This window comes from Notamacropus eugenii, chromosome 7 (genome assembly GCF_028372415.1).
Source record: "Notamacropus eugenii isolate mMacEug1 chromosome 7, mMacEug1.pri_v2, whole genome shotgun sequence".
NCBI lineage: Eukaryota > Metazoa > Chordata > Mammalia > Diprotodontia > Macropodidae > Notamacropus > Notamacropus eugenii.
Window position 1 is genome coordinate 150,356,172 of NC_092878.1, and position 12,071 is coordinate 150,368,242.

A 12,071-nucleotide genomic window follows, 5' to 3' on the forward strand; every position below is an offset into this window, starting at 1 on the left:
AAAACCTGAGGCACGTTTTCCTACAAATACATATACCATCAAAAAGATGTGTACCATCAAAATATGTGTAGGGAGTATGTTCTGTGAAAGGCATAGCTGTGAAAGAGTACATACAGAGGAAGTACTTGTAACCATGTAGGTCATACCATATAGGGGTAACTCACTCCTTCACGGTTTCAGTGCCACTGATATCTTCTGGAAATGTTATTTCACTGCTTCTGACAGAGCTGCTGCCTGCAGAATTTGGATCTTCTGCAGGGAAGGTAGGTTCTGCTGATTGTGTAAACACTGCTGCATGAATGCTGCATTACTCCAGGCTGAGCACATGTGTCTGCTGCTTGACAGCACTCCACAGGTCTCATGATCACTGTCAGACACAGCTCCATTGGGCATAAAATTATGGAACTCCTGTCTGCTTCCAGTTTCTGGCTTCAGCTGGAGCCTTAGATTTGGAAATCACTTTTTCCTCATAGGGAAAAGAAAGGGACCTGCCATTATTCTGTAAGCTTAAAGCCCAGAGGCTTGCTTTGGGGTTTTTTTTTGGGGGGGGGGCGGTTTGCTAAACCCTGGGTGGGGAGAGAAGAAAAGCCAAAATCATAAAACATCCCATCTTCACACTAGAATTTTTCCTACTGTTTTTTCTCCCATAAAGTGGGATTTTAATGGTCCATTTCTTCTAGTCTTTATGGGAATAGGTGCTTCCTTTCCAAAAGGAGATCTCTTCCCCCAAGCCTCAAAGTAGTTTGGAACACAGACCTGCTAAATTTATATGTTTTCTGTTCCCTAAAGCACATCTCTAATAGAGACTTAGGGTTAAAAATGTGTGTGCCTCCTTGCACAATTTCTGACTGCTAAATTTCTCTCCATCTCGATTTGTTTTCAATAGGGAAAACAACTTCAAATAAACTGTCAAGGGCTCTCTGGGTTCAAAGCCAAAATTCCTTTGGTCTCCCATGTAGATGAATGGGAAGATAAATAAATATACCGGAATAAAAGCAAAGACCAGGGGACAAGGTCATTGCTGCCTTCCTGCCTGATGGCATTCTTGACTTTTGATGGATATATATCCCACAAAACTTTTCCAGACTTTGAACTCTCCCTGAAAGGTGAATTCTGAGCACTGGTAGTCATTCATTGCTTGATATCCATTTGGAAGATCTCCAGAGTAATGTCTGTACTTGGCTCTTCACCATTTGACATCTTTAGCAATGACTTGAAAAAAGGCAGACATAGCATACCTACCCAATTTTCAGGTTAATATAAAGCAGAGAGAGAGAGCGTGCACTAGTATACTGGATTTCAAAAGATCAGGTGAGAATATTGGATTGAATCAAATTTTTTTAAATAGGGATAAATGTAAAAAGGTTTACACAGGGATTTAATAAATAAACTTCATATGTAGAAAACTGGAGAACTGTGACTGGCAAAGGTGCAACTGAAGATCTAGAAGTCTTAATGGATTGTGAGCTCAGTAGCAGTCAGTGATGTGATATGGAAGCCAAGTCTTAGGCAGAATTAAGAAAGGAAACATAGGAGGCAGCTAGATGGTGAAGCGGATAGAGTTCCAGCCCTGGAGTCAGGAGGACCCCAGTTTAAATCTGGCTTCAGATACTTAACTAGCCGTATGACCCTGGACAAGTCACTTGACCAAAATTGCCTCCAAAAGGGGGAAAAAGGAAGCATGTACAAGAAAAGGACGTTGATAATTCTACTGTACTCTACTTAAGTCAGATCATATATGGAATATTATCTTCAATTCTGGATGTCATGTGGAGGAGAAATTTTGATTGTTTTTCTTTGCCCTAGAGAGCAAAACTTTCAGTGGACAGAAGCTGCAAAGAGGCAAGTTCTGGTTTGCTTTAAGAAGAAACTTCCTGACAGATCTATTCAAAAGTAGAATAAGTTGCTTTGGGAGGTAAACGTCTCCCTCTTACTTGAGAACTCCAAGCAAAGGCAGGAAGATTCCTTACCAACATTCTTGTTTTCCGGCAAACGTCAAAGTCCCCCAAAGTCCTTGTTGTCTCTAAGATCCTGAAGTACAGAACGTCAAAGAATCCACAAAAATATTCGTTGAGAAAATTTAGTCAATTATCAGGATAAAAATAAATTTATAAAAATGACTAGCTTCTGAAGGGAAAAAACAAGAAGAGAATTTGGAACTGAAAATAAACAAGTTTTAAAAGGAAAAAAAGGAAAATTACCAGATTACTTGTATATTAATAATAAAGAGAGAGTGAGGAAGAATCACAGGATTTGAGAGTTGGAAGAGACCTCAGTGACCATTCTAATCCAACTCCTACACAACAGGAATCTCCACTATGATACTGTCATAGTGTCAATTGTCAATCTGTGGCATTGTCTCAGTTCGTGTTTGAAGACCCCCCAAGGAGTGAGAACCTACCACCTCCTTAGGAAGTCCATTCTATTTGTAGATAGCTCTAATTGTTGGAAAGTTTTTCCTGACATCAAGATTAAATTGGTTCCTTTGAAACGTCTATCAATGGCTTCTGATTCTCACGAAGAGTCGGGCACGACTGAAGTGATTCAACGGCTGCCTACTTCAGTCAAACTGAACAAGTCTAAACTGGAGACAGTGACAGCCCTTTAAATATGTGAAGACACCTATCATGTCTCCCCCCAATCTTCTCCAAGTTAAACATGCCCCATTCCTTCAATCCATCCTTAGGCGTTATGGACTCAATGACCTTTAACATCCTGGTTGTTTCTTTGCTGAATATCTTTGCCCTGCTATGGTCCATAAACCTCTTTTTGTCAGATGTTTATAAGTGTCTCACTCCATTCCATTCTTGAACTATCAATCCAGCCTGAGCCAAGTGGCACAGTAGTGGCCATATTGAAATAAAGGAAACAGTATGCGGTAGAAGGTATTATTTCATGTGTCCAGTAATACTTCTTGTGTTGGTCATGTATCATGATGTTCCTTCATTGTCCCAGTAACATTAGAGAAGCAACTATCTGTAGACAAGCAGAAACCAGAAACAGATGTGTCTTTAAAAAAAAAAAACAAAAACCTTGCCCTGAAGATAATAAATGCTATAAACTCATTGCCTGAATTTGTATAACTTTTGTATTGGGAATGATAATTGATCTCTAGGCCACTAGCTGTGCCTGATCTAAAGGTTGGGATTGGAGTGAAAGCTGAAGGAACTCTCTGGAATTTTTTTTATGGCATGTGGATGGCTGATGAAAACTGTGCCACTTGTACTTTGTTGAGACTCTGATGCCTAGCCCTAAGGAAATCACTTGAAAGGATAATTCTTGAAACTCCCTAGAAGCCCAGAGTCCTTTATGAAACTGGGAATATGGACAAATGTGACAAATAGTGGGAGGGTTGCATTGGTTTCTCAGGTTAAGGAGTGGTGTAGTAACTCTCTCTCTCTCTCTCTCTCTCTCTCTCTCTCTCTCTCTCTCTCTCTCTCTCTCTCTCTCTCTCTCTCTCTCTCTCTCTCTCCCCCCCCCTTCTCCCCCTTCTCTGACTTTCAAAGAGGGATGAGTAAAACTCCCAAATGGAGTGGACTTCAGTAAGGACTCAGAGCCCTTCTCTATCCTGAAAAAAAAAAAAAGGTCACTGCTTGAATTTTGCAGCTAGACCAACCCAGAGCCATGGACACCTCTATGGCTCTGATAGGGGGACTGGCCACTTGGAGGGCCCTGAGGCATGTATGCACTGCTCACCTCAACTCCTTGTAGGGTCCTGCTGGTTTTGTCCCCTATTTGTGTAGGCCAGGGCTAAGATTTAGCTACCTTCTGGCCCCATGGCCTAATATTGGGCTATCCCCAAGCATTCTGTGCAACCCTGCTCAAAGGCCCTACAGATTTCTGATTTTGGAAAGTACCAGACCAGATAGATGAGTTTCAGTATAGTTCTTCATTGGATTTTAGTGATCATTGTTTCATTCTGGGGCTTTAAAAATTTGCTCTGGTGTTTGTCAAACGGTATTGGATTGGATTAGGAGGCTTCAGGTCACCATCTTAACCAGAAGTTTGTTGACTGTTTTCACCACAGTGACAATGAAATAGACATCATGACCTTACATTGAGATTCAAGAACTAGGGAAAATAATGACAGCTAGCATTTATAAAGTACTTTAAGGCCTGCAAAATGTTTTACAAATTATTATCTCAATTTATCTTTACCACAACCATGGGAAGTGATAACATTTTAGCCTGAAAAATGACTGAAATGAACTTAGTCCTTTGCCTGGCATGTAATAGATACTTAATAAACGCTTGGTGACTGTCTGAGAATCAGAAGGTGATGCCATGTTAGTGCTCACAACCAAACAGCTTTAACCAAGGTGACAGCCCCATCATTAGGCGACTTGTGATCTATTGTCCAGCCTCTGTGGTGTGCACTTCTCTTTAGAGTTCCAATCTGCTGGATCTCTCACAGATGAAAAGGAATTTTCCTTTATCTTCATGCTCTAACAGGCTTTGCTCTCTGGACCTCAATCACCATTAGCTCTGTCCTTCTGGACATGATATAACAATGGAGAATTGTTGGAGAATGTTCCAGTATTCTCTCCATTTAAAAACAAAGCTAGAAAATGCTTTTTATTTCACAACAAAGTCCCTTGATTGTTTTTTCTTTAAGAAAACAATTTTTAAAAATTAAAAATTTAAATTTAAAAAAAGAAAACAAACAATTGCTCTTAACACTTCATTTAATATTTATTTAATCCTAAGAGAATACAATGCTAGTAGTCTTCTTAAAAACAGCAGTTGAAGGAAAAGCTTAGTGCTTCAACCACCACATTTTCTTTGGTTTAGAGTGATTGGAAAATAGTTCCAATACCACCTGTCTGAGCTGTGGATGTGGTCTCAAAGGACTGACAACAACTTGCAAAGAACAGTGTAATTTGGCAGCTAAAACACAAAAGACAAGAGGTCTTTGGCTACTTCTCCCTAGTCAATTAACTCCAGTGAGTCCCCATTATTTCCAGGATCAAAATATAAAGTCCTGTCTGGCTTTTACAAGCTGGTATTTATCATCTTCATAGCCCTTCAGAGCATGGTCCCTTTGTTTCCATTCTTCTTATACCTTCCTCATCTCCTTCTACTTTTCCTTCCAGTGGCACAAGACACTTGATCTCCAGACTCCATGCTTTTCATTGGCTGCCTCCCCACCACACCAGGAACTCCCTTCCTCCTCACCTCTTCAGCCTTCAGCTTCCCCATCTTCCTTCACTGTCCCCATCTTCCTTCACTGTCAGCTAGTCAGCTGACAAGCATTTATTAAGTACCTAATACATGCTAGGCATTCTGCTAGAGATACAAAGAAAGGCAAAAGATAGCCCCTGCCCTCAAGGACCTTGAGGTCAAGTTCCTTACAGAAAATCTGGTGTAATATATAGAGTATTTATCTCAGAAATGGGACCCCAGTGTTCTGGTCCTAGCTGTTTACTTTATTAGGAGAACAATCAAAAGAGCGTTGACTCTGGAATTCAAGATCCTGGATTCAAATCCTGCCCTTTTTGCTTACTATCTGTGTGACTGGGTAATTTCAACTCCCTGGGCCTCAATTTCCCCATCTAAAAATGAGTGGTTTGGACAAAATGGCCCCGATTTCCTTTTCACCTCAAGTTCTGTGATCCTCTGTAGTCACTCCTCTGAGCATCAGTTTCTTTGAGCAGTAAAATGAGATGGTTGGATGATCTCTGGGATCCTTTCCAGGTCTAAAATCTGTACCTATGAAGACATCTATTTAGGTGATCTTTAGCTACCTCAGCCCACCTTGACTCTCGGGGAGACAGTGAAAAAGGGTCCCTGAACTCTATTTAGAGGAGTCTTGGAAATAGCCTCAGTGTTCCTTTTGCCACATTTAGAAATAACCTCTATGTATATGGGTCTTCAGCATATACATATTAAATCAACCTACCATATTTCCTAGAGGGAGAAGATATTTAAAATAAGCCTTCTTTTTTGTATAATCAAATAAAGCCCAGAGGATGATGCTACCTGGCTCAATTCATATGACTGAAAAAGGAGTTTTGAAATTAGCATGACTCCGGAAGCCACAATTAATCTAGAGTCTGACTGTCCAAAAGCATCGCTGGATATAAAAATAATTTGCTCGTGCTTGCTCAATGCTTTCCTTCAATTTGGGGTTATATAACTATTACTAGTTGCATGCTGATTGCAGTTCAACAAACATCAAATAAGGGCTTCTTTTATGTGTGAGGAATAAAAAGAAATGACAATATGGAACCTAAAGAAGCCTTTAATGCGGGGAGAGCTGAGTTGAACTGCACACAAATCACTTCAGTGCAGAGGAGACTCAGGGCAAAAGGAGAGGGAGCAGGTCCTGAAGAGGGTGAAAGACAATCATGGGAGGAGAATGGATGCTAACGGAAAACAGCTGAAGTGGTTGGCCACTCCCCCACCCCTACAAGCAACCACGTGACTCATATTCGATGACCCAAGGCCCTCCAGCCACTCAGGACTCAAAATTCCATGGAGTTTGAAACAAAGAGCCGATGCAGCTCTAATAGGAGACTGCCCCATCGTGGTGAGGCAAGTCAGTGGGGTAGTCTGGAGACCGCGGAAATCAGGGTGTTTTCTGAGATTACTAATATGGAATGAGAAACAGAGATCCAGGAAACCTAACTAGGTGCCACAGCAAGCTGAGCACCTGGGGAGGGGAGCAATGTGTGGTTTCGGGGTCCGGGGGGAGGGGTTAAGACAATATACATGCATCTTGGGAACTGGGGTTTAACCAGTAGAACTGATTTTCATTGACTTGGAGCAGAGAACCTGGCAAAATTCTCTAATAAAATTTGAGGGAAGACCAAATAAAGAGAAGGATGTTTTGTGGGGCTTAAGGAGTGTCAGGGAACGTATCTTGGTGGCCCCTGAGTTGGACCTTGAAAGAAGAAAAGACTTCTAAGGCAGAGATGAGGAAGGAGCCCATCCCCCTTGTCGAGCTTGGAGGCTGATTGCTCAGATATTCAGAGACAGAAGAGTAGTAGGCAAGGCTGGAGAAGAGTTACCAGCTCAATTTGACTGGAACAGCATTTGTGAATGTAAGTAGCATAAAATAAGGCTGGAAATGTGGGTTAGGGACAGATTGTGGGGAACCAGGCTAGAAAACTTGGCATTTCTCTTATTGGGCAATAAGGAACCAATGACATTTTTTGAACAAGAGCATAGTATGTTAGGACAGATGTGTTTTCTGTAAAAGTTGGAACATAGAGGAGATGATGGAGGTAGGGAGACCAGTTCAAAGGCTTTTACAGTCATTTTGGGTAAGAAGTGACAAGAATCTGAAAGTGGGTGATGGCAGCCTGAGAAGGAGAGAATGGAAATACGATCAAATAGGAATTGGCTGAAACAAAGAAATTCGTTTTGCTCGAATTGTTTTTTCAGTGGAAGAAGGGGAGAGGGAGAGGATGCTCACCTGAAAATAAAATAAAATTGAATTAAAAAATAAAACAACCAGAAAACAAATCAATAGCACTTGGTAACCTATTAAATGGAGGTAGGGAGGAGGAAGAAGGAAAGAGGTATGCTGGTAAAAATGTTTAACAACCAGGTCCTTGAAAAGCAAGACTTTTAAACTTAATCGGAACTGTTAACATTTCCTCCATCACTTTCTCAAATGTAAACCAGAGGAATCCACTTTATTTACAAACCATTCTTAGCTCCTCCTTGAGTACAAAAACCAGGGGCAGCAGGATTTGGCCAGAGGGTCATAGTTTGACTGACCTCTGGTCTGGACAATCACCAGAACAATAAATCAAGCCCTCATTTATAGCTTTGGCTTCTTCTGACGTGTTAATGTTGACACTAAAAATGTAATAATCTGCTCGAGTTGGTCCCGGCCACCCCTGATGGACTAGAAGAAGGTAGAGAGATAAAACGATTAAGCGTCATGATGAGGATGGCAAGCATGTTGAAGAGGAATGAGACAGTGGGCAGGAGGTGGAAGGAGAGAAGACTGTAAATTCTGCTGAGCACAAACGAGTTGTCAAATTCACCTAAGGGGGGATAATGAGATTAGTCATAAAGAAAATTAATTAGAATTTTAAATTGAAACAGAGCACATTGCCCAATGGTAAGAAATTTCTTAAAGTGAAACCAAACAATAATGTGCCTCTTCCACAGGATTTAAAAATACTCCTTATTTTACAAAAAGGGAGCTACTGCCCCTTGCGTGAGAAGGACGCCTCATGACATCAGTTCACTTACTTTCTTTGGAGTCGGACAACCGGGTCAGCAAGGAGGTCCGTGAGATCTAGCTTCCTCCCTTTCTCGATGACATCGCGGTGTTTCCGAACAAATAACCACCCAATGTGGGAAAAGAAGAAGCCCCTCTGGGCATTATGAGGGTCAGCATCCGTCTCTGAGTATTTGTGATGCACACGATGGTCCCTCGACCACTCAAAGATGTCATTCTGCAAAGGGAGAGAGGGCACATTGTAAAAGAGAAAGAAATCCTGAAGCCTCCTTCTCGAAGGCTCTTTCCTTCATCTTCAGTCTCATTCTCCTTATTTCCCTTCATTGCCTACTACACACCCCAGCCTTAGCATATTTTATGGGTTTTCATGAAAACCCAGAGCCATAACTATCTTTTCACCTGAGGCAAGGACAGGGGATATCTATATCTATATCTATCTATCTATCTATCTATCTATCTATCTATCTATCTATCTACCTACCTATCAAAATATTCACTTGAGGGGTGGGCAGGGTATGTGCTGGAGCCCACTCTAACCGGCTTGAATCAATTGTTAAATTTTCAATGTCAGCATTCACATCTCAGAAATCAGCAAACATAAATCAAGGCTTTATTTTTTGGTTATTGATTTTCTAGACCTGAAAATATGTTGAGAATGTAGCTTAGGGTTAGGGTTAGTTCATCTGCAGAAAGGACCTCAATGTCTGGTACCTTATACTGCCAGGTGATCTTCAGAATCTTCCTAAGACAATTTAAATAGAAGAAATTCAGTTTCCTGGCATGGCACTGGTATACTTTCCAGGTTTCACAGGCATACAACAATGAGGTCAGCACAATGGTTCTGTAGACCTTCAGTTTCGTAAGCAGCCTAAAACCGCTTTTCTCTCACACTTTCTTTTGGAATCTCCCAAACACTGAACTAGCTCTGGCTATGCAGGAGTCAGCCTTTTCATAGGTCCTGGAAAGTATACTGCCAATGTAAGTAAACTTATTCACAGAATTCAAGATTTCTCCATTGACTGTAATCTATTTTCACATATAGATGGTGTGGTGCTGGCTGTTGGAAATCTCTATTTTCTTAGTGTTAATCATTAGGTCAAAATTAGCACAAGTGGCAAAGAATCAATCCAAAGTCTATTGCATCTCAACCTCAGAGGCTGCACTGAGTGCACAATCATCAGCAAACAAAAAGTTGTGCACCAGCTCTCCTTCCACTTTAGTCTTTCAAGTTAAATATTTACCACCTGATAGCTGACCTTGAAGTTGTCATTCTAATTGAGGGCGTCTAACAACGTCTCTGAAAACATCGTGCTAAAAAGCTTGGACGCAGCCCTGCATCATTTCATTATTGCCTGGGAAAGTATGAGAGCGTCATCCATTACCCAGAACTCGTGCAAACATACTGTTCTGGACGTTATTGATTCTTTCCGGTTGTGTCTGACTCTTCATGATCCCATTTTGGGTTTTCTTAGCAAAGATACTGGAGTGGTTTGCCATTTCCTTCTCCAGGTCATTTTACAGATGAGAAAGCTGAAGCAAACAAGGTTAAGTGACTTGTCCAAGGTCACACAGCTAGTAAGTGTCTGAAACCAGATTTGAATTCATAAAGATGAATCTTCCTGATTCCAGGCCCATCACTCTGTCTAGTGCACCACCTAGCTGCCTATGCCATCATGAAACTTGTATATAGTAGTGATGAACTTCTCTGGTCAACCAAATTTTGCTATGATCTTTCACGAGCCCTCATGACTGACAGTATCAAAGGCCTTGATCAGGTTCATGAAAATTGTATACAGTCATCTGTTCTGCACCTGCTATTTCTCATGGAGTTATTGGGCAGCATACATCATATCAACTGTTTCTCAGCCCTTTCTGAAGCCACATTGGCTTTCAGGTAGATGACCATCTTCCAGGTGAAAGTTCAGCCAATTAACAAGGACTCTGGCAAGAATCTTGCCAGCAATGACTGAGAGGCAATCCTGTGATTGTGAGAGGATAATTTATTTTGACAGAGATGACCATAGCAACTAGAGATTGGGGACTTCTCATGAAGAAGAAGAACTGAGTTTTAAAGGAAACTAAGGATTCTAAGAAGTAGAAATGAAGAGGGAGTACATTCTGGCATGGAATGGACAGAGTATCTTCCTTTGTCTGTCAAAGGCAGGGAGATTGGGACGAGAAGGCTAGAGTTGCTGGATAATTTATAGAGTGCATTAAGGGAGATAAAGTATAAGAAGCCTGAAAAGGTAGAAAGGGGCAAGATCAGTAAGATCAGTTTCTATTCTGCCTTTGTACATTTTACTGTTCTTACTTTGACTGGGAAAAGAGGGATGAAAATGTTTCTAGTCCTCTGATGTTCTCCATGTAGAAGGGTTATAGAAGGGCAGCTGAGATGGTCAAAGGCTCATCATTTAACAGACAAGAAAACTGAGACTGAGGGAGATTAAGTGATTTGCTTGGGGTCAGAAGTGTTTGAGGCAAGATTTGTACTCTAGTCTTCCTGACTGCAAGCCAGAGAAGAAAGCAACTGAAAATAGAAATGAACTTCCAATAAGTTATAGAAGTCTGTGATGAGTTTCACAGCTAGGATTACTTCTTTCTGTCATCTTCTATCCACTCTCTTCCCAGCCACTCTGAGGAGGGTTGCCAAAAATCCTAGGTCCCCCATCTTGATGGCTATCCTTTGGGAAATCAGTGGAGAAGAAGCTTCTGACTGTCTTTCTCTTAAAAACTGCCCCAGCCATGGGTTCAAATGCACTCCTGTCACACACTGTTTTTTCTTCTCTTATTCTCCTATCCTTACACTAGTCCATTCAAGTCTCAGTGGTACCTGTCTTGCTGTATCCCTGATAGTGGTGCCCAAATCTTGGATGAAAGTGTTTAACACAGTGCCTGTCACATAGTAGGGACTTAATGTTTATGGATTCTCAGAATACTTCCAAACAGCCCAGCCCCAGGATTTCCTATGATCTTTGAAAGGTAAGTCTACCCTTTTTAATCCTTAACAAAGTCTCTCAGTTTCTGTGGGATTTTTGATAAGGCAGAATTTCAAGAGTATAAACTATTCTACTTAGTATAATAGTATGACATAAATAGTATGAATAATAGGAATATATTATATTACTATAACAGCATGAATGTTATACACAGAATATGAATATCATACTGTTCATTTCAATATGACTAAATAGCATGAATACTATACATATAATAGGAATATTATATTATTCGTTATAGCATGAATATAATATATGCCATTTATAAATGGTAAGGTAGGAGAGGTAAAAGAAAAAGATTAGTAGAATCCCAGAAACCATGGAAATTAGGGCAGAGAAAATTTTTTCATTAAAATGGAAAATACGGCTCACAGTCTAGGGAACGTATTTCTGGCTCTAACTGATAATTATCACACCAGTATTTTGTCCAGAGGCTAAGAAAAAGCTGGGGACAAGATTTCAGGCTCATTACATTAAAAAAAAACTATCTGTAAAGCTGGTTTGTGGTCACCACAAAGGCATATTCAATTTTACTTGAGGGTCAGGGCTTGGTTTGCAACTACTCATCTTAGAAAATTCCTTTTTTGTTTGACTAAAAACAGAGCTAGGATACAGTGAACAAAGCTTTGCCTCAAGTTGCTGACACAGAAAGAGCCACTTTTTACATAAGGTAGCCTAGGATCTCCCTCCCCCACCCTTACCCCATACCTTGTGCCTCAAAGCCACCTGCCTATGCTACATGTCAAAACTCCAATTCATTGCCCAGGCCCAGGATGTGACCCCCAGATCTTGTCACATTGGTATCCTTCTCCAAGGATCTACCGCTTCACTCTAGCACACTCCTTGAGGGATGAGACCTAGACTCACTGGGGGATGCT

General features: G+C 40.9%; 1 protein-coding gene across 1 annotated transcript in view; it reads right to left on the reverse strand.

Moving 5' to 3' along the window:
• Positions 1-12,071, reverse strand: part of SCD5 (stearoyl-CoA desaturase 5) — a 69,629-nt gene that overhangs the window by 17,203 nt on the left and 40,355 nt on the right. Inside the window, exon 3 of the mRNA XM_072623966.1 lies at positions 8,209-8,414. Coding sequence (XP_072480067.1) covers positions 8,209-8,414 — 206 coding nt within the window. The remainder of the gene's footprint in view (positions 1-8,208; positions 8,415-12,071) is intronic.